Source organism: Perna viridis, chromosome 11, assembly GCF_037379345.1.
Source record: "Perna viridis isolate PV_CMFRI_1.1 ecotype Kerala chromosome 11, ASM3737934v1, whole genome shotgun sequence".
In the NCBI taxonomy this organism is placed as follows: Eukaryota; Metazoa; Mollusca; class Bivalvia; order Mytilida; family Mytilidae; genus Perna; species Perna viridis.
Window position 1 is genome coordinate 35,513,425 of NC_142455.1, and position 27,846 is coordinate 35,541,270.

The following is a 27,846-nucleotide window of genomic DNA, read 5'->3' on the forward strand; positions in this document are numbered from 1 at the left end:
TCAGAGCACTCAAACTCAACACAGCAGTAAGAAAGCAGAAAACGTATATTGTTTAATTAAATTTAAAAGATTAACAAGTCAAGTCAAGTCAAATCAAGTAAACTTTATTTAAAGTCGATATATCAAACAAGAAAACATAAGCTCTGTAGAGCGTTTAAAATCGACATAAATAAACACAAGACATACGTATAAACTTAAAACAACATGACATACAAATTATAAATAACATGTAAGTAATAATGCACACAGATATAGCACTAAAATAAAAGTAATGTGAACTAGATATGAAAGCAAATGCTACTAAACAGCTAAAGGCATAAAAATGACAGAAACTGCAAATCATGCAATGCAAACCAAATTGAAGATTAAATCCATTTTTTTCATATATTATGCTGCATTCAATTGGAAAAAGACGAAAATACTAATATAAATACAAATGTTTTATTATACCAACACATTTACAATAAATAGTCATGACACAAAACCAAATAGACACAATGGTTATAAACATGAAAATTATGCATACACCATTAGCAGTGGTGCATATCGAAGAGAAAATACTGTTGGTAAGGGCTAGACAATGATTTATATAATCAATAGTAGCCTTATGAATCATTTTGGAACTGTTATTAATGCAATGTTATTTTCTGAATTTTTTTTATTTTACTAATAAACCATTGTCTAACCTGATTGACACTATTTCATGGTCGACATCATGAACTCGTGGATCGTAGCGGTGTATCTAACTGCACCATGAAAACTGATTTGTTCAACGTGTCATAGTTTCCTTTCCGCTTTCGTCTACCCTGGACTTGACTTTTTATGAGCAACTCGGTGGATGTTTCTAGGAAAGCAGAGGACGCTTACCCTACCGGTGCACTTGGTCCATACTCCCAGTTTTTAGTTATCCAGGTGCTCATTTAGTTTTGTTACTTTGCATGTATTATTTCGGTTATATTATGTTTTTTGTTATGTATGTGTTTTTCACGTCTGGTCAAGATCTTCGTCCCTGAGTTACATTCTTTTGATTTCCGCTAGAATATGGGTTCCCTTGATTACTCTTGAAAATTTTGTAATTTTATAAACTAGATCGATGTTTTGTCTTTGAATGGCTAGCCTGTTGATCATGTGTATTTTCAAATTTTGCTATTTTTATGTTTAGGGTATATCTGAACCGGTATAATTCTCATTTTTCATTCTTATATCCTTTTTCGTAATCATTTATTATTTTCCATTCTAGTAAATGTATCTCTGTGGAGGAATTCCAAGTGCTTTTATTATAAGGATGATTTCTTATCTGAAAGCCAAATTAGCCAATATGAAAAGTAAATTATTATCCTTTTATCTAATTAGTCATACTGTTTATGCGAACGATTGGTGCCAAAATCTAGCAGTATTGACTTAAATCTTAAAATCCGAACATGGAATATTCAGTGCTTAACTGAAGAAAAAATCAATATTGAATACTTTGTATAAATTTGGTTTCGAAAATGCATGTAATAAGTTTTGTTGAAACATGGTGTGACAGTGGTAAACCACATCCCGGATTTGTCTGTATCTGTAGTAGTAACAAAATAAAACATAAAAAAAAAAGCGAGACAAAATCTGGCAGTGTTATGTATGTCAAAAATAAACTCTCTAAAGGTGTAACAAAACAATCTAGTAGTCATAAAGATATTACGTGGGCTAAACTTGATGAAACTTTTTTTAAATTGAAAAAAGATACTTATATCAGAATAATACATTTTCTCCAAAACCGTCATTGAATAATGTCGACGACTTAAATGAAAGACTCTCAACACTTCTTCAAAATATTGAACACTATAGTAAATTAGATGACATTCTTATCAAAGGAGACTTTAATGCTTATACAAATACTTTATATAAACAGATGATTTGGTTTTCCCAAAGGTAGTTGATGACAATTATATCTCAGACTTTCATATATATAACCTTGATAAAAAAAAAACATTAAACAAAAGTGGAAAGCTTCTGTTAGATTTTTGTAAGGAAAATAGTTTCAGAATAGTCAATGGCAGAACATTAGGTGATTTACCTGATAAATATGCATGTTTCACATATAATGGATGCAGCATTGTTGATTATACTATCGCCTCTCTTTATCTATTTCAAAGCATTCGTACTTTTCATGTCAATTATTTTACTCCTATCTCGGATCATTGCCCGAATATAAAAGACAAATTTGTAACAAAATTTCCGATAACATGAATAAAGATCCAAAGTCATTTTGGAATCTTATAAATGAATTAACTGCCCTTTCAGAGATAAATTTGAATGAAAAAGTTTTTGTTGATATTTTTAAAGAAATCTACTCTTGTAATATCAAAATAATAGTTTCCATGACTACATTATTATGAATCTAAATGATAAACAAAAAGAACTAGAATCTAACAAAGAAGAACATATTGTCAATAACCCAAAACCTGCCGAAAAAATCATAACAGAAGTAAAATCCCTTAAAAATGGCAAATCAGCAGAAGCAGACCTCATTTCAAATGAAATGATAGAATCTGGTCTTCAAATTCTACTCATTCCTTTAAGTTATTTAATCATATATTTCATACTAGTACCGTCCCTAAAATATGGAATGAAAGTTATATTTCATTAATACATAAAAAGGAGGATAAGCTAAACCCAAACAACTATAGTGGTATATCGATAACTTCTAATCTTGGTAAACTATTTAATAAGATAATTCACGACAGTTAACTGATTCTAATAAATTGATCAATGATAATCAAATTGGGTTTAAACCAATGGCAAGAACAGCCGACCACATTTTCTCCTTAAAGTCTATTATAGATCACCACAAATCTAAGAAAAAGAAGGTAACTGCAACTTTCATAGACCATAGAAAGGTCTTTGATACAGTTTATTGGAAGATTAATCAAGGGAACAAAGGTTATAGCGCTAATCCATTTCTACAGCCCCTGCCGCTAGTGTTGTGTTAAATGTCAACAGAATAACATTTGTCCCGTTTGAAAGTGATTTCGTCAATTTTGTATAATAAGGGTCATTTATATATACATGTAATTGTTTTAAAGGACATCATCCGTTCCAAAAAGGAAAATATGTAATATTGTATCTAATTTCAGTCCATGAATTGAATAAAAATTCAGGAATACAACCTATCATTAAATAAAATTAACAGTATAATAATATATAATCATACGTTTTACTTATGAAGTAACTATATAAAGAGTAATCAAGGGAACCAAGGTTAACAATCAAAAGAATGTTATCCAGGGACAAAGACCAGACATGGAAAAGAAACATACACAACAAAGAACACAAAGTAACTAAAAATCATATATACAAAGCTTATTTCATACGCTGTATGTATGCACTTATCTCTTATTGTTTTCTTAATATCAAGGCCTGTAGTTTGCAGCGAGAAGGCTTTCTAGCACTCTATGAACTTTGACCTTGGATGCAAATGAAAGGTCACATGGACCAAAGATCATTGATGAAGGTCCCATGTTTCTACAACTTCTAGTTCTCGATATATAAATTTGAAAAAACTTAAGTATGATATTTCAAGGGATATAACTCCTGTATGGTTTGATAATAAAATACATGTTTATGTTTATTCATTGGGTATTCATCTTGTATACATGAAACAGTTTTTAGATTAATTCTATCTATTATGGTTTTCAAGACATAAGGGATTGAAAGAAATCGTTTTAAGGGGACATAACTCTTAAAGATAATAATTAAATCCTTAACAGGGTCATTTTCTAAAGAACATGATGACATCTACATGTTCACTAAGTATGATAATGATATCCTGAAAAATGAGTTCGGGGGACCATGTTGACCATATTGATAAGACGCTAATAAACGGGAGATAACTTCTACAATAGATAATGAAATTCTTCATGGGGTTATCCTGACAAAGTCCAACATGGGGTCGATTGATGGTCCAAATGTGACAATGATATCTTGAAAGATAGCGAAACAGGGCCGTGTCAAAGTAAATGTTAAAAGTAAAAAAAAAACAGCACTCTGTGACTTTTGACTTTAAGTGGAAATGAAAGGTCACACGGACCAAAGATCATTAATGAAGGTCCCATGTCTCTACAACTTGCGGTTCTCGAAATATATATTTTTTTAATCTTAAGTATGATATTTCAGGGCTATAACTTTCATATGGTTTGATAACAAAATACAAATTCATATTTATTAATTAGGTCGTCTGCTTATGTACATGAAACCGCTTCCAGATTGATTCTATCTATTATGGTTTCAAGATATGAGGGATTGAAAGAAATTGTTTTAAAGGGAAATAACTCTTAAAGATGATAATGAAATCCTTAGCAGGGTCATTTCAAAATAGAACATGATGACATCTACATGTTCACCACATATGGTCATGATATCCTGAAAAATGAGTTCGGGGGATCATATTGAAAAAAAAACGGCAATAAAAGGGCGAAAACTTCTACAATGGATAATGGAATTCTTTACATGGTCATCTTATAAAAGTTCCTATTGAGCTCTATCGATGGTCAAAATTTGGTAATGATATCTTGAAAGATGAATAGGGGAGAGCATGTCAAAGAAAATTTTGCAAATGAGAAAAGAATGAAAAAAAAAACATTAGAAAAACAATAAGGTCTTTCCCATGTAGGGAAAGCCCTTAATAATATAGACAGATATAAGAGAATTTATGATTCATGTAATTACGGTGATATTGAGGACGAACACCACTTTTTCTCAATATGTTCTCATTATACACAACAAAGAAAACAATTAATTGGAAAACTGAAAAAAATCAGTAGTTTTTCGTACTTAAATTTCGTTTTGTTAATGAATGAATGAATTTACTTACTAAAAAGTAGCTTATACAGCATACTTAAATTAATTATAAACTTCGTGAAGGAATGTTGGGAAATCAGAATAAATGTATAGATATTGCTGTAAAAGTTAAACCACTGTCACATCATACTCATGAAAATATTCATATGTGTGATTATCCAATGTGTGTTGATATGTTGCTTTGTAATTCTTTATATTACATGTAATAACCATTTTATTTATATGTGTTTGAGCTAATAAATATTGTCTATTGTCTATTGTCCATAACTTTGTTTATCCAGAAACTGTGATTTAAATGGCTCTGGTCTACCAAGGTACTTATTTATTTATCATTTTTTCTCTTTATCAACTAAAATCAAATGATCAAATTTTAAAACTGAAGTAGTTGTGACAAATTGTACATGGGACAAGTTGACTAGACGCCTTTATACACCTCTGGGGCGGCGTTGCCTTCCCTTATAATTAAAAAAAAAACACTAGAAGAAACTCATCATAAGATGATAAGCAGTTCTGGGTTCACATATTTTATAATTTACACTGCATGTTAACTTTTTGGACAATTTTAAGGTTAGTATATCACATAAAATAAACGTTGATACCACGAGTAGCGCTAACTATTGAATATTGAGTTACACTTTTGTGGTTTCACGAAGGTCAAAAACCTAGAACGTCCGTACGGTCCTACTATACTCGGCGTCACATAAATAACATACTGTTAAAATTTGAATAAAAATATTTTCTACGACTTTATTGACACCTACCGTCGTTTAAATTGTCTTAAATGACTTGCTCATTCGTTTAGCCAAACGGCTTCTCCCTAAACAAGTCGCTTATTAGCTTAAATCATGCGTAACAAATCCTTACGGGAAAATCCCATACTAATATCCACCATGTTGGTTTCTACGGGACGATTTGTTTACAAACGAAGTTCGCAAGTTCCCGTTGAACTCCTGTGACAATCGTCTGCTTGATCAACTTCTCAGTATTGTACGTTGTTTGCGTAAAATAAATCCGGGATATCCGAAATAATGCCGAAATGCATTCTGGGTTCTTCGGTTTTTGGACAAACCATTTAAACATAAACAACATCTCCTAGCAACCTGATCACTGTAAACATGACCGACTTTTTACGATGTAAATATTGGCACCGAGAATTAAAATCTGACTGGAATTTAACGATTCAATGTTTAGGGAGAAGCCGTTTGGCTAAACGAATGAGCAAGTCATTTAAGACAATTTAAATGACGGTAGGTGTCAATAAAGTCGTAGAAAATATTTTTATTCACATTTTAACAGTATGTTATTTATGTGACGCCGAGTATAAACAAAGAGTGGTAAAGAGCACAAAAGTCTGGTGGTTCTGGTGACCATTGAAAATAATATATCAACTACTATTCTGGATATTTATTCATAGATCGGCATCTAGACATTGTCGCACGATCAGTTCGCAAAGTCTGGTGATGTGAAGGAGTTAAATAGCTATTTATTTGGATTTAAATAAACGGAAACAATGATGCATGGTATATAACTTGTTATGATTCAAAGTTAGGCCTATTTTATTAAATTAAAGTGTCTTTTTAAATTTAAACATGATTTTTGGAGTAGGTATTTCCACTCGCAGACAGTTCAAAATTGCGACTAGATAAATAAACTAATAATGTTACGGTGACGGTGAGGAAACGTAATTAATCAGTAAATAGATTCGAATGTCAAAATATCCCATCTATTTTTTGTGGTAAATGACATAGACATTTTTCGAGATGTTTGAGAATGCTGTGTACTATCAACGCTAGCAGTTAGTCATTTCATATCATGATATTTTCGTACCACATATTAAATCAACATACTTGGGTACTGAATAAATTTATATCCATCGTTTGAATTTTTACGCCTCAAATAATCATCATATATATATCTATTTGAACATTCTTGACGTTTTTTTTTTTCATCTCCATTCCGAATCCATTTTATACTTACTCTATCCTTTGTTTACAACAATCTGTCATGACATTTGGTAGTTATTTATAAATGAGTAATAAAATACAATATTAAAGACTGAAAAAGTTTTAAAAACATATGAAAATGACAAAATAACATGATTAAACTACAACTTGCATAAAAACAATATTACACACTGAAATTGTCATGAATTGTGTACCTCCAGACTTTACGGCTGCCATGTTGGCGAAACGAAAATGTTGAAGTCGTGACCGTATGTAAATAAATGTCTACAGAAATGCACCAAAAACATTTATTTTAGCTAAAAATAAAAGAATATCACTATTTAGATACAAAGAAACTTTTATTCAATAAAGGTTACAGACCACCAATTCAACCATTGAGCATTTGGAAAGTACGCAAAAATAGTCCTACGCAGAAATTACCCCTGTTCCTCATAGTGCTGTGAAAAAAGTTTTGAAAAAGCTTTGTTTAGTAGTACCCCATGCCGGACATTGTATCAAACTTCAGCTGACATTTTTTACATGCTCAGATCGAAAATAAACTTTGTATGTACTTATTTTAAGATAAATATTGAAAAGTGTGTTATTTCATCACATATTCTGTCTATTAAAAAATATCAGAGCGAGTGAAAGAGTTTGGTTTCGACCACACATGTAAACAAAACAATCATATCTCTCAGACTTTTTCATCACATAGGCAAACAGCCGAAAACTTCAGAGTGATGAAAAAAATGTTGATTATTTATAAAAGAAAATCGCGAACACATTTGATCTGTTGATTTAAATGGTCTGTTGACTTCTGTGTTAAAACGATTCAATCGATGAATTAATAATTACAAACTACATGTACGACTGATTCGATGTTTCAGTTCCATATTCTTTCGTTACCTGTGAAAGATTGGCAGGAAAATGGTAGACTTGTCAATCTCTTTTCTGAATCAATAAATGTATGATGATTCTCTGAGTTCCTTCAATTAATTCGTATATGCAATGGGGCTGCACGTGTACCGTTAATTCAATTATGCAATCAACTAATCAGTTACAGGTAAATCACAGTCACAGGGGGCTGCACATCAGCTAAAATTGACACACACCTGTCAATTAATTTCCAATAAACAATTAGGAGACTGGTAGATGGGATGTTTATACACTAATATAACCACGTAGACTGTAATTTATAAGGGTTGACAATTTTTTTTATGTCCGATATTGGAAAATTGTCGTCTGTCATTTGCAAAATTTGTCGGTCAATGACCGGCATTTTTGACCGCTTCCAGATCCATGATCTAAAGTAAGAATTTATCTTAATGATTGTGGCATAAGTATGGGTGATATTGCAATCAACAACAAACCCTCATATTAAGCAAGCTGGCATATTGCTACAGTGCCACATGCATTTTGGTGTCATTCATTTTCAAGATAAATCGAATGTCATTTGTATTATAAATCAGTATGGTGATTTTTAATCAAAGAATTCAGTGTTAACAATTTACAACACCATGGGTATGTTGAGATATGTTTGGAGTCGGTCTTGGATTTCTCCTTATATTTTTTTTATTATTACAATTAATTTTTCAGGTGTAGAAATTAATTAGCACACCAGATAAGAATTATTCAAAATGAGATTCATTTTTGATATTTTGTTAAGAATGTTATAGTAAACAGAAATTAACATGTAGCTTTTCATATTATCCTTGTTCTTAGGAGATTTTAGAATTCAAAATTATGAAATAACTCTGTAAATGATACTGAAATGCAACGTATGAAGCAGTGCACTGTCAAACATTTTCTTGTGATATCAGAGTCTATATATCATTCATATTAAGAACAAATATAGTATTGGTGTGATAAATTATCCTTGTGGTATATCACTTGTTATATTAGACCCCTTTGGTTTGCTTTCTACCATTTAAAAACTTGATATTAAGGACATTACAGACACTATGAAGTCAGCCTCATATCTTGACCAACTCTTACTTATCTATTGAAAGGGAAAACTCGTGACTTAACTATACGACAAAAGTGATGACTATTACTTTACTTTAATATATGACAGCATTCCCTAAACACCTGCCCATGGAGTATTCATATCACAATTCATACGTTATGCCAGAGTTTGCTGCCCATGGAGTATTCATCATATCACAATTCATACGAAAAAGGTTTCAAGATGGCCGCCGAACAAAACACCTAGATATCTGCTCTGCCAGCACTCCACAGTTTAGTTTAGTTTCGCACTTTTGGCTAGGGATGAAAAATGACATAAATGGAAACCGGTGGTTGCTATAGTGATTAAAAATGAAGAATCTATTGTTGATAAAACATTTTCTGAAAAAAGGGGACTTTTAAAAGTATTTTGCAATGTTTTATATATTTTCAATGTTGAAGGGGCTTTTTTTCAATGACAATTTGACTTAAGTGAAAGGAAGTCAATTTTTTACCATGCTAAATTTAATAAGTGGATTACAAAGTGAAATAGCTCAAAATCTAACCGGCGATGCCCATATGAGGAAGGGGTTTTTGAAGGGAAAAGTTTGAACAGTTTCAGGGATTGAAATAAAAATTTCAGATATTTTGCGGGAAATTTGATATTTTTAAACCTGATTTTATGAACTTTTTTTGCAAATTTTCGCATACTTTTGCATGGTTTCTATGGTAACCCTATATGCTGTGGGTAATTTTTTTCCAGAAAATTTTTACTGCATCCTGAAGGCCTTAGCTTGAGCTATTTCTAGATATATAGATTTACAGATGCTTGACAATTTTTTAAAGTGATAAATGTTACAAAGCATCAGATTACGAGACCAAAATTAGGCAGTTCTACAATACTGTGGATTGCTGGCTCTGCGGTTTTTTGTTTGGATTTCCTCTTTAAATGGAAGATTATACATAAATTTTATATTGGAATATCCATCTCACTATGGACTTTCTGGATGTGCATATTATTTCTAAAAATTCCTTGGGAATAAGAAGATTTTTGTGAAAATATCAAAATTTTCACTCTATAAGTGAGAAGTGAACATTATTCAACACTACAAAGTTCTACATTTTCACCTTAAACATTTGTGAAATTTGGATTTAATTTACAATAGGACTAATTTATAAACATGTCAAACCCTGGGGAAAAAGTTAAAGAAAAAACTGTACAAACATTGCTAGCAGCCAAAAAAGTTGATAGACCAGGAAAAGATAAGGGCAGTAACAAAGGACAATCAACAAGAGAGCCTGGAGCTAAATTCAAGAGACTAGATCTATCTTCAGACAGTAATGTAAGTCTTGATTTGGGGACAATACAATCTGATTTAGACTCTATAAAAGAAAGTCTTGAATGTGTTATGAAAAAAGATGATTTAAATAGTGCATTGTCAACCCTTGTAAAAAAAGAAGATTTAGAAACAATTGTGACTTCTGTTGTAAAAAATTTTACCAATGATATGAGAAAAGATATTGACAATAAACTAAGAGAAAAATTAGACAAGCAATCTAAAGCAATAGAAGAACTGAGACTAGAAAATGAAGAGCTGAGGGAATCCATTGCCTCAAATTGCAAATCAATACTTGAACTGACAAATAAAGTAAATGAAAAAGAGGAAAAAACAGCACAAGCATTTGCAAAACAGCGTCAAAACATTCTTGAATTAAAGCGTAATACAGGGGATAAATATGAAAGATCAAAACAATCATTAGAAATGGCAAATTATAATGAACAATATTCCCGCAAATTCAATATTAAGGTAATGCAATGTGCAGAAGTGGAAGGTGAAAATTTGAGGGAAATTTTTACGCAGAATATTGTGAAAGAAAAACTTGGTATTGATATTGCTCAGTCCGACATTCAGGCAATACACCGAATTCCGGGTAAACCAAGGCAGACAAGACCAATCATTGTGAAATTGATCAATTCCGATGTCAAATCCAAAATAATGCGGCAAAAGAAGAACTTGCCGAAAGGTGGTGTTAAACTGGTAGATGGTGTGACAAGGCATAACATGGGTCTCATTTCTAGACTTTCGGAAACAAAAAGATTTGAAAGTGTATGGTGTTACAATGGTTCTGTCTTTGGAAAAACAAAATCAGGAACGAGAATTAAGTTTAATTTGTTTGACAATGTGGATGAAAAAAATGCTAAACATTAATATTTTTGTCAGTCATGTAAACAGTTTGTATCTTAAAGTAAAAAATTAAAGTGAGATATTTCTTGTAAAGGGAGGTCAATCCTAGTTATTAAGACAACTAGTCTTTAGATTATAGTATTTATTCTTCTCAAATGTTATCTTTTATATTAAAGAAATATGTTTAATCAATGCCATTTATTTATTTCTTTTCTCTTTTCCAATTTAATTAATAAAGTTAGGGATTTTGGGTTTGTTTGTTTTTTTTTTTTTTTTTTTTAATAAAAATTTTCAATTTGTGCTCCTTTTCCTCATTGAAATTTTAATTTAATTTTGCATGTTATATTTTGGTAGTAATTTTAAACCAGTAACAAGTTAGCTTCATGCCATGATAATGGGAGATAACTGCAGTTTATTTTGTTTATGATATTTATTTTTCTGTAGTTTGACATGAGAGAATACTGTTGTTTGTTTTACATTATGTAAGGTAAAATGTACTTATTGTATATACATGTATGTTCAAATTGATTATGACAAATACATTGTTAAACAGAAATGGTTATTATAGTACTTAATTCTGTTTTTTGTAATGGGAGATAACTGCTATATTTTAAAATGAGGGACAATTTAGGTTTTTCTTATTTTTGTCTGATTTCACATATATGTTTATTTTTTTTTAAATTTCAATATGCGACTCATCATTAACATATTAAAAGAAAATGAATAGATATTTCTTAAATTTTTTGACTAATTTATTGGAATAAAATTTTTGAAATCCAAACAAAAGCTGCCATTTGACACAATGTTTATAGAATTACTGCGACATCTTGTGTATGAGTGTGTGAGTGTGTGTGTGGTGATTCATTTAGGTATTTTGAATTTGTTTTGCTCATTAATATACATGTATATATTTTTGGACACTGGTTAGCATGACCGATGTGATCAAAGTGATGTCTATGAATGTTAGGGGCCTTGCTTCTAATAAGAAAAAGAGAATAGACTTGTTTAATTGGGCAAGGGAACAAAAGTCTAATATTATTTGTTTTCAAGAAACACACAGTACAAAAGATATAGAAAAGGTATGGGAAGATGAATGGGGGTCAAAGATTGTTTTTAGTCATTGTAATATTAGAAGTGCTGGTGTTTGTATTCTATTTAAAGATTTAGTTGATATTGACATACATGATATAACATGTGATAACAGTGGTAGATATATTATTATAGATCTTATTATAAAAAATCAGCGTTTAACATTAGCATCCTTATATGGTTATAATACTGATGAACATGCTTTGTTTACTGATATACTACAGAAATTATTGTTATATAATAATTCATCTATTTTGTTATGTGGTGATTGGAATTTTGTCCAAGATATTAATATAGATACATTTAATATTATACATGATAGACATGTTAATTGTAGAAATACAGTTCAGAATATTATAGAAACATATAGTTTAATTGATGCTTGGTGAATAAGTAATCCCAATGCTCGGAAATACACCTGGCGACAGCACTCTCCTATTAAGCAGAATAGAATTGATTATTTTTTGGTATCTGAAGATTTATATTCTCTTATGACAGAAGACAGATATTATTCCAGGGTACAGAACTGACCATTCTGCAATTTTTTTCAATTTTTCCGTATCATTAGAAAGACAAGGTAAAGGGTATTGGAAATTTAATGCCCAGTTAGTACATGATTCTGAATATGTTGCTATGGTAAAAGAATGTATTCAGAATACTATTTTAGAATATCATACTTCTGGTGATTTGAATGATCTGATGAATGTTGGGTTTTCATGTAGTGATCAATTATTTTTTGAGATTTTAAAAATGAAAATACGTAGCTCTGCTATTTCATATTGTATAAATAAATCCAAACATGAGAAGATAGAAATCAAAAGGATTGAAGATGAAATTAATTCCTTAGAAGACGAATTTCACTTAAATCCTAGTGATGATACAAAAAATAAGTTGAATGAAAAGAAGAATGAACAGTTAAAAAACCGTGAAAAAATAGTGGATGGTATTTTACTCAGGTCAAAAGCTAACTGGCATGAAAATGGAGAAAAATGCTCCAAATTTTTTTGCGGTTTAGAGAAACGTAATTTTTTATCCAAAACATTGTGTGAAGTTACAGATAGTAGAGGTCATCAATTGTCAAACTCTGCAGACATATTGAATGAACAAAAATTGTTTTATGAAAATCTGTATACATCTAAAAATCAACAGTATAGAGATGATTTACATAGAAACACATTCTTTGATCATGATGTTAAACTCACAGAAGAAATGAAACAATTCTGTGAAGGAAACTTGACTTTCAAAGAATGCGGAGAAGCTCTAAAGAATATGTCAAATGGTAAGAGTCCGGGTTCTGACGGTTTCACTACAGAGTTCTACAAGTTTTTCTGGGTAGATTTGGGACCTTTTTTATTTCTTTCATTAAAGTATGGGTATGAAAAAGGTGAATTTTCAGAATTTCAATATCAAAGTGTAATAACTTGTATTCCAAAAGAGGGGAAAGACAGAAGGTATTTATCGAATTGGCGTCCAATAAGTCTTATGAACGTTGATACGAAAATAGCTTCTGCAGTAATTGCCAATAGGTTGAAAGTGGTACTTACAGATGTAATAAGTGATACTCAGAAAGGGTTTATTAAGGGTCGATTCATTGGAGAAAATACAAGGTTGCTTTACGATCTTATGCATTATTTAGAAGAAAATGATTTAGAAGGTATGTTGTTAATTATTGATTTTGAAAAGGCTTTTGACTCTGTTGAATTCGATTTTACTATTAATGCATTACAAAGTTTTAATTTTGGTCCATCTATATGTCAATGGTTTCAAACTTTTTATAAAAATGCCAAAAGTTGTGTTATTAATAATGGATATCTGTCATCTTTCTTTAATCTGCAAAGAGGCTGTCGTCAGGGTGATCCGCTGTCACCATACTTATTTATAATAGGTGTTGAACTTCTATCACTGAAATTAAAATCAAATCAAAGAGTGAAAGGTATTGTTGTTAATAACTGTGAATCACTTATAAGTCAATATGCTGACGATACATTTTTAACTCTAGATGGTACTGAAATATCACTCAGAGAATCTTTAAAAACATTTGAAAATTTTTATTATGTATCAGGATTAAAAATGAAGAAGTCCAAAACCAGTGCAGTATGGATAGTTAGTAAAAGATATTCTGATCGTATTATATGTGCAGAGGAACAATTGAATTGGACACACTCAAATTTTAAACTTTTGGGAATTAATTTTTCTTTACTATGGAAACTATGATTGATATTAATTTCAAACAAAAAATTATTGATATCAGCAAACTTTTGAAAAGTTGGCAACACAGGAAGTTGACCCTTCTAGGAAAGATTACTGTTATTAAATCTTTGGCACTTCCAAATATTATACATCTACTTACATCATTGCCAAACCTTAAAGTCACCATGTTGAATGAAATAAATAAATTGTTTTATAATTTTATTTGGGATGGAAAGACTGAGAAAATTAAAAGAAACGCATTACTTGGAAATTTCTGTGACGGTGGTCTGAAAATGATACACCTTGAGTCTTTTAGTACATATCTAAAAATGAGTTGGATTAAAAGACTTTACAGATGAGCTTGGTATTTGGCAAAAAATTGCCAACAACCAACTTCAAAAGGTCGACTATTTAATTTGCAGAAGGAAAAACTTCGAGAAGTTGGTAATAAAATTACCAACCCTTTTTGGCGAGATGTGGTTAAGGGTTTACATGATATCAAATCATCAAACTGTACAAACGTGCAGGATATTTTAAGTTTAGATATTTTGAATTTTGCATCTCTTGATGATTTCCCTTATTTTATCAAATGGAAATCAAAAGGGGTGACAAATTTAAAAGATCTGATAGACAAGCATACAAAAACATTTTATACTTTTGATAGGATAGGTCAGCTTTGTAATACTAAAAATTTTATTAAATATTATAGTCTTCTCTCTTGCATTCCACCTGATTTAAAAAATCAGTTGAAAGAAGGGTTGCAGGGAATGACTATGTATGATTTTGAAAATTTTACTGTGTATAACAAATTTATTACAAATTTACAGACATGTAAAAGTATTAAATTTGTTTATAAGGATTTGGTTAAAAGTATTTTTGTTTTGCCTAATCCTAAAATTGAGGCATGGCAAGAAAAGGTAAATATTGAAAGATTTGAATGGAGGAATATTTTTCTAACTTTACAAAAATGTTGTAAGAATTCCTACCTTAAAACTTTCCAATACAAATTATTACACAGAATACTTCCTACAAATACTTTTTTGTTTAAAATAGGTTTTGTCAACTCTAAGGTTTGCACTTTTTGTAAAAATCATGATGAAAATATTGAGCATGTTTTCTATGAGTGTTGCCATATTCAGGCTTTTTTACACGAATTTTTCCTTCGACTGAAAAGAGTTTTTCACGACATTAATATAGATAAGAAAAACATACTGCTTGGTTATCCAGAATATTCATCATTGTTAAATTTGCTTGTTATTATTGTTAAGAATTATATTTATAAGTGTAAATTGGATGAAAAACTTCCAAATATAAGTGGTGTAAAGCAAACAATTTTACATTATAAAAGTCTAGATATGTATAATGGAACACAAAATAATGTTATACATAAAACACAGTTATTCTGGGCCCCATGTGATCAGAATTTTCAATAATTTTCAAATAATATAAAAAAATAATAGAAAAGGGAGCAAACTTTTTTATATATACTATCTGGGTGCAACTGTGCGAGAGTGTGCAATGAGAGTTACAAAGAGAGTAGAAAGCAGTAATGAATGAATATTAAAATAAAAGGATTAATGATATTGTATATAGTTGAAGCAAGGAAAAGAGAGTGAATGGACATTTTTTTTTAATTGATATATATAAGGATTTATTTCAAAAACATTATATACTTAATATTTTGAATTGAATGATCTAACTTATATTTCTTGTAAAAAATAGTCAGTGTTTTTTCTTTATATATTTCAATTTAATACCCCTGTACACCCTAGTCAGGTGGTGCTGTAAGAGTCTCTGTAAAAGCCTGACTATTAAAAAACTAATAAAAAATAAAAAAAGAAAAAAAAAGAAAAAAAAGAAAGTTTTATTGCTGTCAGCATGACATAGTTTTCTGGACATGACATTTTATGAGCAACGCGATGGGTATTGTTTTGTAGAAACGCAGAGGTTGCTTCCCCTACCAGTGCATGGTCCATTTTCCCAGTTTTTAGCAGAGTCCTGGTATCTTCTTAGTTTTGTTTCTATGTGCCTGCTATTTTAGTTTTTTCATCTTCTTCGTTGTATGGATTCATTTTCTTTGTCTTTGTCCTTATTCCTGTTTATTACCATTCGAATTCTGGTTACCTTGATTTAAATCTTTAATAAAGGTGCTGTAAGAATCAGGCAAAACATGGTATGAAGTAACTGAAGGCTTTGACAGTATGATAAGTAACTGAAGGCTTTGACAGTATGATAAGTAACTGAAGACTTTGACAGTATGATAAGTAACTGAAGGCTTGGACAGTATGATAAGTAACTGAAGACTTTGACAGTATGATAAGTAACTGAAGGCTTTGACAGTATGATAAGTAACTGAAGGCTTCGACAGTATGAAGTAACTGAAGGCTTCAACAGTATGATAAGTAACTGAAGGCTTTGACAGTGTGATAAGTAACTGAAGACTTAGACAGTATGAAGTAACTGAAGGCTTCAACAGTATGATAAGTAACTGAAGGCTTCAACAGTATGATAAGTAACTGAAGGCTTCGACAGTATGAAGTAACTGAAGGCTTTGACAGTATGATAAGTAACTGAAGGCTTTGACAGTTTGATAAGTAACTGAAGGCTTTGACAGTATGAAAAACTATTTATGCATTTTTAATTTCATTGAAATGCACTGTTTTCTGTCAAACATAATTTTCTTTCATTCATATGACCTGCCTGATTCTTACTAAGACATGTACTTTGATGTTTGATACTTTATGACTACTTCTATACATTTTATTCTATTTTTAGGCATTTTTCGACACTATGCTGCCGGGTGATGAGTAAATTAACCAGAAAATGTCTTCACAGTATTATTATAATTAGTGGTGTTATTCTATACATCATATTGGCATGGCTAGACTTGGTGCCATCTTTACTTCATCTGACAATAATCAGAAGACTATGGGACAAAGAATTTACCCACTGCTGGCATCACTTAAATTCAGAGGTCAGCCTACCCATAGAAAGGCGTCATGATGTTTACATTACAGCTCAACTATCTGGTCGTCTTGGAAACTGGTTGTTTGCCTATGCTTCCCTAATGGGCATTGCTGATAGGAATGATGTGAAGTTTTTCATAAGTCCTAAGGCTGACCCAAGGGTCTCTCTTGCATCTGTATTTAAAGTAGGTCATGTCAAACTGATTAATACTCAATGCAGCCAAACAATTCTAGAAAATAAACCATGTGCTTATGACAAGAAAATGGAATTACTCCCCTATGGTAATTTGACAATTAAGGGATATTTGCAATCCTGGAAGTATTTTACTCACATTGAAAAAGATTTGAGAAAGGAATTTCAATTTCAAGATCATTTGCTACAGACAGCCACAAGTATAATGCGCACCTATGTTAAAAACTCCTTAAGAACTTGTGTTCATGTAAGGAGAACTGACATGATGATATGGTCCTCTGCAAAAATTGGATTCAAAGCTGCTCCAGTTGAATATCTACATAATGCTATGGGGCACATCAGACAAAAGTTTTCCCAACCAAATGTATTTGTTGTTATTTCTGATGATGTTCCATGGTGCTCTAAAAATTTGAAATTTTCTGATTCTATTATCTTACCGCCACAAACTGCAGCCATTGACTTGGCATTGCTGTCATTGTGCAATAATACAATATTGTCTACTGGTACTTTTGGCTGGTGGGGAGCCTGGTTGGCTAATGGGTATACAGTTTACTATAAAAATTACCCAGAACCAGGAACCAGACTAGACCGAGATACAGTTAAAGAGGACTTTTTCCCTCCTCACTGGGTAGCAATGAACAAGGCAACAAATCAGTCTTTCAGTTTGTTTGATATTTTTGTATTTTTACTTTGCCCGTTGATATTTCATTAGTTTTACTTGACACCTATCACACAACAAATTACATCCTGAAATTGTCTTGTTTTATTTTACATTTAATAGATAAGTGTACTATGGAACTTTAAGGAACTGTTTGATTCCAAATGATATTGTCACATATCTATTGACCTACTTGATTCTTATGCATTTTATGAGCTTCTAGCTTGGGTAAATGTCATGCAACACTATTTCTGGAATTCCATTACATGTTTACAAAGTTTTGTTCTGTCATAGGCAGATCAAAGTTGGGACACTGGGAGGTCAATCCTATCAGTTTGAAGTTTATACATTAACTAGAATATTGTATATTTATGTTAAAATACTCAGAAAGCAATATAATTCAGCATTATTTGAATTTCAATCATTAATTCACTTTGTAGCATTATTTTATTATTGAGACAAATGAGTATGATGCATGTTTTTATTCACATTTTTCTGTAGTAAAAATTAGGGGCCCATTTTTGGGCTTCCCTTTTTAGCTCACCTCGCCAAAGACCATGTGAGCTATTGCCATCACTTGGCGTCCGTTGTCGTCTTTGAGATTACCTGACCAATTGGAACCAATCTTGGCATGAATTTTCCTTGGGATATCCTGCATGTTGGGATTTTTATGCATATTTCTCCAAAACCAGTATGTTTAGCCAAATTCTGACATAGGATATAAGTGTTCAGTATGATGAGATCTGTCTGTGGTCAAATTTTCGTTTTAATCTGTGAAGCCATGTTGGAGTTATTGTCCTTTTTCAACGTTTTTTTTTTCGCTATTTTTTATGTAATTTCTTTTAAAAAATCTTCTCCTCACACACTACTTGACCAATTGAAACCAAACTTGGTATGAATGTTTCTTAGGGTATCCTGCACAGATGGATTGTTGGGATTTTTAATCCATTGAAAGTCATGGCTGCTGTTACTAAAATAGAACAGAGAAGTCAGACAGTATTTTTTAGCATATATCTCCAAAACCGTTTGGTTTAGCCAAATTCTGACACAATATATAACTGTTCAGCATGATGAGATCTATTTATGGTCAAATTTTCGTTTTAATCTGTGAAGCCATGTTTGAGTTATTGCCCTTTTCGATATTTTTTTGCTATTTTTAATGTTATTCCTTTAACAAATCTTCTCCTCTGACACAACCTGACCAATTGGAACCAATCTTGGTGTTAGTGTATCTTGAGGTATCCTGCATAGAAATATTGTGGGTTTTTTTATCCTTCAAACACATGGGTGCTGTCACTAAAAATAGAACAAAGGGGTCAGTCAGAAGTTTTTCTCGTATATCTCCGAAATGCTTTCAATTGCAAAAACGATCCTTATCATATGGCCCACAAAAGTTTCCAAGGGATCAAAGTTGCCTGAAACTTTCAATTGCTGAAATGATCCTTATGATAAGTCCTGCCAAGTCTTGAGTCAAAATTGCTGGACAATTTGTTAAATGTATTGCCCTTGAAAGGCAAAATATAACCAGGTCAGCGATTCAGGAAGCCTCTTGTTTAAATGTATCCACCACTGTATGATATGACCGTAACTTCAATACGCACCTAAATTTAGAGCATGAACAAAGTACGGGTGGTTTGACAAACAAGTAGAGACAGGACAACAATCTTTAGTTAGAAAGCCTTAAACTTTGGATTTAGACGGCGAATTTTCATTTTAAAACTAGCATTACCAATTTTTTTTAAAGACTTTTCCAATTATTTATATGAATATGTGTTACCAGAATGATATGGTGTGGTGAGAGGCAGAGTGACATTGTGACCACGTTAGTTACCTATTGGGTTTGTACTTTGGTTTGATCGTCTTTTGTTTTCGTTTGTTTTTAAAATTGTGCATTTGTTTTACATGTTATACTGGTAGAAAATGTTGCAGTGGTGGATCGTTGATTTGGGACGCCTTAGTTTTTTTGTCAGAAAGTTTGGTAAATGTATTTAAAAAAATAGCCTAGAACCCCTCTTTTTTAATTTATTCGTCGCACCCCCTTCAAAATTTTGGAATCCGTTCCTGATATTTAATGATCTTTATTTTCTTACAGAAAATATCACTGAATTTCAAATCTTCTCTTTTCTCCAAAAAGGTGTAAATTTACAGCATGAAATAGGGGAGGATCATATCACGTTGTCAAATTAAATACCAATTAGAATTTTTGTGAAATAACTAGCTATGATGTATTAGGGTTGGGTGGGTTTTCTTCCAGTTTTTGTTATCTTGCTATGCTTTAACAATTATTTGCACCGTATTCTCCTTAACTTGTATCAATTTGTTGAGTATTTATTTTTATTGCTGTGAGTTTTTAGAAATTAAACATTTTTGTCTTTTCGTTTTATCGTTATCCTTTATAGCTTGTTTATTCCTGAGCTACCAGAAAAAAATAACAGCCGCATTCACTCCTCTAAAAATTAATCGTTTGCCTTCGGAATGAAATAATTACCAAAGATCTTGTTATTGAAAGAGATGGGTGGTCCATGTAGAAACTAGGCAGATCCTATGAGATGTTCTTTCTTCCGAAATTCACAATTTTCACGGTCATTAGTTTAGATTCAATATTCAAGGTCTTCAAACTATAATACAATGTATGACAGTTTAGAACAGCTTTTCGTATTTCCTTTGTCATGACCCAGAACAGTTTCTACCAGGACCTGTCAGGGAATAGGGCAAAATGTGTCCTGACTCAGGACAGCCTCTGTCAGACCCTGTCAGGATTTCTGTTCTATCTGCTATCATAGAACAGAAATCCTGACAGAATTTAAGAGAGGTTAAAAGTAATCGCAACTGTAGTAAGTTTATATAAAGAAAACAAATTACATGCACCTCAATAAAAGTCTACGAAAAAGTAGTATCTACAAGAGTGAAGATTTTTCTCTGTATGAACAATAAAGGTGTATTTTTAATCGTGTATTATTGGAAGTTATTTGGTCCTGCGACACAACGTGAGGTTGCTGAGTAATTCCTTAATAATTTGGTAAGGGGCGGCCATTAGATTTTTAGGGGGGCTGGCAGATTTTGAAAATAAATAATGTAGGAAATAAGTAATCTGACCTCATCATACCAGAAAATAGAAAGTCTGATTGCAAACTGCTAGAGAATAAATATTCTGACCTTGGCTAGTTAATTGGAAACATCCTGGTCTTGGCTATTAAATTGAAAATAAATATTCTGACCTGCACAAAACCTTTAAAAATATTTGGCTCCCTACTCTCGCCATCGTTTCATAAATTAAAAAAACTTCATTTAATAATGTCTTTAATACATTTATCAAACATAAAAAAGTAACACATGCTTTGATATTCCCTACTTGTGGAGCTCGGGATACAGCCATATTTTATCCTATTTTCCTTCGGCTCCTGCGTATGGAGTGTTCATATCACAACTCTTACGTTATGCCAGAGCTTGCCGAAACTACGCAGACTTTTTGTATCGCGCTAAACTCTAACAAATAGGCTTCTGGAACAGGGTTATCACTACAGAAGTTTTATGGTCGTCATCATGAACTCGTGGATCGTTATGGTGTATCCATCAGCACCATGAAAACTGATTTATTCAACGGGTCATAGTTTTCCTTTTCTCGTTTGTCTTCCCCGGACTTGACTTTTTATGAGCAACTCGGCGGATGTTTCTAGAAAAGCTGAGGACGCTTACCCTACTGGTGCACCTGGTCCATGCTCTCAGTTTTTAGTGGAGTCCGAGTTGCTCATTTACTTTTGTTACTTTGTATGTATGATTTTAGTTACTTTACGTTCTTTGTTGTGTATGTCTGTTTTCCATGTCTGGTCTTTGTCCCTGGATTACATTCTTTTGATTACCGCTATAACCTTGGTTCCCTTGATTACTCTTTGCAGAGTTACCTCCCGTAAGAGCAGGTATAATTTCGAAGTCTCTCTAATCGATGTTCGGATTCGGGTGCAGAAAAAGGAGGTAACTCGAATGAAAACGGAATCCCCACAACAAACACAACGGTGTTTCTAAAATTTACAGGGTGTTTTATTTTGTTGGTATGTTACATAAGGATGATTTTCATTTATATCCCGGGTAAAGAAAATTTATGGCAGGGTTAGTAGAACAAGAAATTCCCTTTTGACTTTCGATATTTTCTAAAGTATCGTCGATATCGGATGGAAAACCTTACGTGTTCCGAATAGATACCTGCTACAAAGGGAGATAAATGTTGACGAAATATTGGTCCGCAAGTCGGGAATAGAACCCAAACTACATATTTTGGTAACCCCGATATGCACATTTAAATTTTCATAGAAAAAAATTAGCCCCTATTATGAGTATGGAAAATAAATAATCTAGCCAAGGTTATGACGAAAATAAATAATCTGACATGCGCCAAACTCGAAATAAAATTTGTGACCTGAAAAAAAATTGCCAGTCCCTAAGAATCAAATTGTTGTCCCCAAAGTTTGTGAAGTGAGGAAACTCTGTTAAATAAGAAATAATCAAATGAAAAGAAATCAAACATACTAAATTAATTAAAGTACTCATCTACGGAATCAATTTATATCGATAGTTTGAATTTTTACGCCTCAAATAATCGTCAAATTGCTAAAAATATTGGGTTAAAAACAGGGATAAACGGAAAGTATAAGGATCGAATTCAAACGTATCTAAACACAAGCTTATTGTTGTAAATGGTTAATATTGAACTCTTTGACTTATTTTTAAATTCTCCATTCTTATTACGAAGGACATTTTATAAGCATACAAGAAAATTCGCGATGCAGAGCCCCAGTTTGCGAAATATTCAGATTCGATCATGGTTTACATGGAACACCTAGATGAATTAACAAAAAAATATCCAACATGTTGCATAATTGAACTACAAACTACCAGTTTCCAAATTTTCAAATCGAATTTAAAGATCTCAAGGTCGAAACTGTCAAATCTAACTTAAGGCACGATCATTGAAATAAACCATGCACTTATATACATGTCGCTCAACTAGCCACATTTCTCAGCTGATAAGCTCAAGTCCTTCAAGTTGTCGCATAGACACGTGTGTCATGTAAAAGCGCTTAGTTTCAGAGACACGTACATTCACTTAAGCACCTAAGTCTTAGAATAAAATTTCAACAATTGTGTCGTGTGCAGGAAACACTCGCCATGCACTTCTAAGGCCCTGAAGCACCTACAACTCTATCATTATAACACATAGCCAAATAGAATTATTATTACAAAAAGCAATATCACCAGAGCACAGACTAACATCATTCCTGAGAAGTGTATTATAGAAATCCCTACACCGTGGTCTATAATCAAAGTGTCATTTCTATTTGTCATCTATTGGCTTCCGACGTGACGAGGCGGTAACCGTAATAAAAATACACGATATATTGTGTAATAGATCAGGATGGTTTGGGGGTTATGCTACCCTCAGAAGTTTAGCAAGATATGAACAACAAGTATTAGCCTGGAACATTGAGTAAAGTCCTTGTCTGTAGCCTGGAACCTCTTTCTTTGTATAAGTTTCTTGATCGGAACCACTTTCCTCTTTTTGTAAATACTAGTATATGAATCCGCCAGGCCCTGCATGAAATTTCTGAAGTCAACCCTTCCAATTGGCACTCAGTATATTGCTCTTTTTCATTTCAATGAACGATGACTAATAATAGGTTTTTATTTCTAGCTAAACATCAAATGGTTTATTATGCGTCTAAGAATTTTGCATTTGTACGCGTCATACTGAATACAATATAATGAGCGATTGGTTTATTCGGGAAATTGCATAGAAATAAACGGGTACTGATGAGGTTACAGGTCATCAACTATTTTTCTTAATTGAATTATGTCAAATCAAATCAGCAGTACAAAATAGACCACTTGAAACCTGCACAACACTTTGAAGGCAACCATTTTGTAAAATGAATACTAGCAATTTGAAAATTTAAATTCATTTGATAAGTACACAGCCTGGTCTTCCCAGGAAGCCATGGTAATGATGCCTATCACAATTAATATCAGAAAAGTTTGTCTCCTACAGTTTTATAATGGTGTCATGTCTAAAAATGACTAAGTTCTACACCTTGTACCCAACTTTTGGTCATTGTTTATCTTTTTTTTTTCAAGTAGGATTTATCTTTTGTAATATATTTATTGACTGGTTTGTTCTGTTTAAATGAATGTAAATGATGCTGTATTATGTTTTTGTTTGTGTATAAAATCTTAAAAATCCAAAAAACACATAATTTTTTAAATCATAGGACTGCCTATCTGCCTATCTATAAAGGTCAAGGCTATCATTTGCTCATTTTTGCATAAAATTGTGCACGGAATTAACTTTTTCCAACAAAATGGGGATGGAGTCTAACCCCGTAACCCACCACCCTAGATTCTGCCATTGGAGTCCTTAAATTTAAAAGTTGAGAACTAGAATTCAAACATTTATAAAAAGGTGTAACGATGAAGAAATGTTTAACAGGGGTGGTATAGGTCAACACTTTTGAACATTTTTCCTTGAAATTACATATTTTTTTAACAAAAAGAGGTACAAATTTCGAATCCACCTCCCCTGACTGACCCCACTACTGACGATAAGTGTTTATTGTGATAATTATTAATATCCATTGTTCAATAGAATAAAGAATTGATGTGAAGGAAATGGATGTCACTCGATGGACAAAGGCTTGAATTGTATTTAAGAATGTTACTTCATTAGGAATACAGGATGTTGTTGTATATCGTATTGTTTCATACTGAAATCTTAAGTGGTATTTACTTCAAGTGGTAGTTTAATCATCATGTATTGTTCCATCGTTTATGAATGATGGGAACCATGAAAACACCTACGGCCTCTCACCCTTAAATGAACAGGGACATTTATTTTTCCACATTCAAGAAACTGTATAGGACGAACAATTTGTTATTGTAGAGCTTGGTGAGATTTAAATAATTTCCTTTTCATCCGATTTATTTTACATTATTTGTTTTAATGTTTTGCATAACAATTGGGATTTAAACTCTTCAATTTGTCAATTATCTTTTACCATATATATTTAACAGATAAAATAGTATTCATGGCAAGATTTGTTATCAAGCATAAATCGAGTGGAAAGTTTTTCCATCCTTACATGGGAAAAGCCAATCCAGATAACAACACTCAATTGGTTTTATATGAGGGCACGCATGAAAGGATGCATTTCTTTTTTGACGTGGTGGACGCACCCTGGGGTTACATTAGACATGCAACAAGTGGCAAAATCATTCATCCGTACGGTGGCAGTATGAATCCAGGAAATCAAACCGACCTGGTCTTGCATCAGGACCGCCATGGTGGAGCTTTATTCTGTATCGATAGTGCTAACGATGCCATAATTCATAAAGGCGGAAAATTTGCATACCCAAAAGGGGGAAGCCACAATCCCGGAAACCAAACTGTTATCTGTCTACATCAAGAACGCCACTATGCGATGAGATTCGAATGTGTATCCCCCTACAATACATTGGAAGAAGTCCTAGTTTATGGGGTACCAACATTAAGAGGGCGATGGGAAATTATTAATATGGTCATTGACCCTGCGGCTCACCACAAACAGACGGTCACCTACAAGGTTGGGAAGTCAAGAACAGAGAGTACCAGTTCCTCTTTTGAATTCAAATGGGAAATGACAGTCGGAGCAACTGCTGGTGTCAACTTCTTATTTGGATCTGCAAGCATTTCAACTTCAATGTCAACGTCGTTGTCAACAATGTTTAAGAGAACATCCTCAGCAACGTGGTCAGAAGAAACAACGGTTAAAAGAGAAATAACAGGTAATTCTCGTGATAGACTGCCAGCGGTAAGAAAGAGAAATAACAGGTAACTCGGGAAATTGACTGTGAGCGGTAAAAAGAGAAATAACAGGTAATTCTCGCAATAGACTGCCAGTGGTAAGAAAGACAAATAACAGGTAACTCGGGAAATTGACTGCGAGCGGTAAAAAGAGAAATAACAGGTAATTCGGGAAATTGACTGTGAGCGGTGAAAAGAGAAATAACAGGTAACTCGGGAAATTGACTGTGAGCGGTAAAAAGAGAAATAACAGGTAATTCTCGAAACGGACTGCCAGCGGTAAACAAAGAACACGTAATTCGAGAAATTGACTGTGAGCGGAGAAAAGAGAAATAACAGGTGATAGGGTTTGTAAGTCTCGTTCTAGTTTCAGTTTCCTTTCCGGAATTTCCGGTGTAGAACGTATTGAAATCCAAAGACCGACATGCATCTTAGTGTGTACTTCCGGGAAATTCAAACGCTGCTTCACAATGCAAAATCTTCTATTTCATGCTATTCTAAACATTTTTATCTCTTAGAATTTGATAATTGTCATTTTTAATCAGTATTTTTACCCAAAAATGATACTTCGCTTTTAACATTGAACTCAATGCTGTGTTAATGACGAATCACCATACATTTGAATGGTAGACTAGGACCCATTCTTACGAAACCACGGAATCACGTGACGAGACTTACATACCCTATTCTGGAAATGGACTATAAGCGGTAAAAAGAGTAATAACAGGTAATTCTCGAAACAGACTACCAGCAGTAATTAGATAAACAACAGGTATTTTTTAATGGACTGCCAGCAGTAAAAAGGGCAATAACAGGTAATTCTAGAAATGGATTGTTGGTGGTCTGTTAATTTGGGAAATGGACTACCAGCGGTTATAAGAGAAATAACAGGTAATTTGGAAAATGGACTGCTTGCAGTAAAAAGAGAATTAACTGGTAATTTGGGAAATTGACTGCTAGCGATTAAAAGAGAAATATAGGTAATTTGGAAAATTGACTGCTAGCGGTAAAAAGATAAAATAACAGGTAATTTGGGAAATGGAATGCTAGCGTTAAAAGAGAAATAACTGGTAATGAGGGAAATTGACTGCTAGCGGTTAACAGAGAAGTAACCGGAAATTACAAGAGAAATTACAGATACCTTGGGTAGGGGCTGCCACGTAAGATCTTTCATTATTTATTCTATTGACGACATTCGTATATGTTACCACGAAAATCGAACTATACAACCGTTACAGCTTAATACCAATAGATTTTCAGCAGTTCTATGTAAAATATAAATGTGTAAGAGTGCTGCACGTGTGTTATCATGGATTTTATGTTACCTTAGTTGGTTTTATTACGTAATATTTGCGTCTAGTGGTTCTGACAAATGCCAGTAACTCTAAATGGCTTGTCATCTACATTTTCAGTTTTAAAATGATTTTAATCTATTTTTTCCTTCGTAGTTACACCTGGAAACTCAGTAGTAACGTGGCAATTTGTATTTGAATGTGAACAACACAATCATAAGGCTGTTTTCAAGAGTAATCTACTTGCAGACACACAGAGTCCAAGGGACGTTCCTGATGAAATTGCAGGAGTTGGATTCTAACGTTATACGTTCACATTTCTTTTTCAATTTACTAATGCATTTCTTTACTAATAGTGTATCAAATAAAATTGGTTCCTTTGTAAATCCTACTTACTTTATTTGTTAGTTTTAACATTGGAGAAGCAGAAATATTAAGTGAATTATCTACACATTACATTGATTGTGTTATCACAGCTGATAATTTGTATTACATGCACAAGAATTTCTGACAAATCAAACAAACCCCGATTTGTATGAGGTTTAGTCACATTGAACGAAGTTTTATTTTTCTAGCTCACAGAAAAAACGGCACATGAAGTCCAATACTTTATTCTCACTATGAACCAGCCATTCTTCTCTCCCATCTCTAAGCAGAGTAGCAGTGATCAGTAACTACCAATTCTGAAGTTTTTGGGTTGATTTGGCTGTGATTAAAC

The 27,846-nt window shown here is 32.6% G+C and overlaps 2 protein-coding genes across 3 annotated transcripts; both read left to right on the forward strand.

Moving 5' to 3' along the window:
* Window positions 1-5,252: 5,252 nt before the first annotated feature.
* On the forward strand, window positions 5,253-20,385 carry LOC148603897 (galactoside alpha-(1,2)-fucosyltransferase 2-like). 2 transcript variants are annotated; one of them, XM_088552008.1, is made up of 2 exons: window positions 5,253-5,406; window positions 16,967-20,385. In XM_088552008.1, the coding sequence occupies exons 1-2, from the start codon at window positions 5,381-5,383 to the stop codon at window positions 18,060-18,062; spliced, it is 1,122 nt and encodes a 373-aa protein (XP_088408134.1). In that variant the 5' UTR covers window positions 5,253-5,380; the 3' UTR covers window positions 18,063-20,385. The 2 variants fall into 2 exon arrangements, with proteins under 2 accessions (XP_088408134.1, XP_088408135.1); XM_088552009.1 differs by lacking the exon at window positions 16,967-20,385 and adding an exon at window positions 9,893-16,052 and having other exon boundaries at window positions 5,296-5,406.
* Window positions 20,386-24,864: 4,479 nt separating this feature from the next.
* Window positions 24,865-27,519, forward strand: LOC148603898 (galactose-binding lectin-like). The gene is made up of 3 exons (XM_088552426.1): window positions 24,865-24,942; window positions 25,068-25,817; window positions 27,285-27,519. The coding sequence occupies exons 2-3, from the start codon at window positions 25,082-25,084 to the stop codon at window positions 27,428-27,430; spliced, it is 882 nt and encodes a 293-aa protein (XP_088408552.1). The 5' UTR covers window positions 24,865-24,942; window positions 25,068-25,081; the 3' UTR covers window positions 27,431-27,519.
* The last annotated feature ends 327 nt before the right edge of the window (window positions 27,520-27,846 follow it).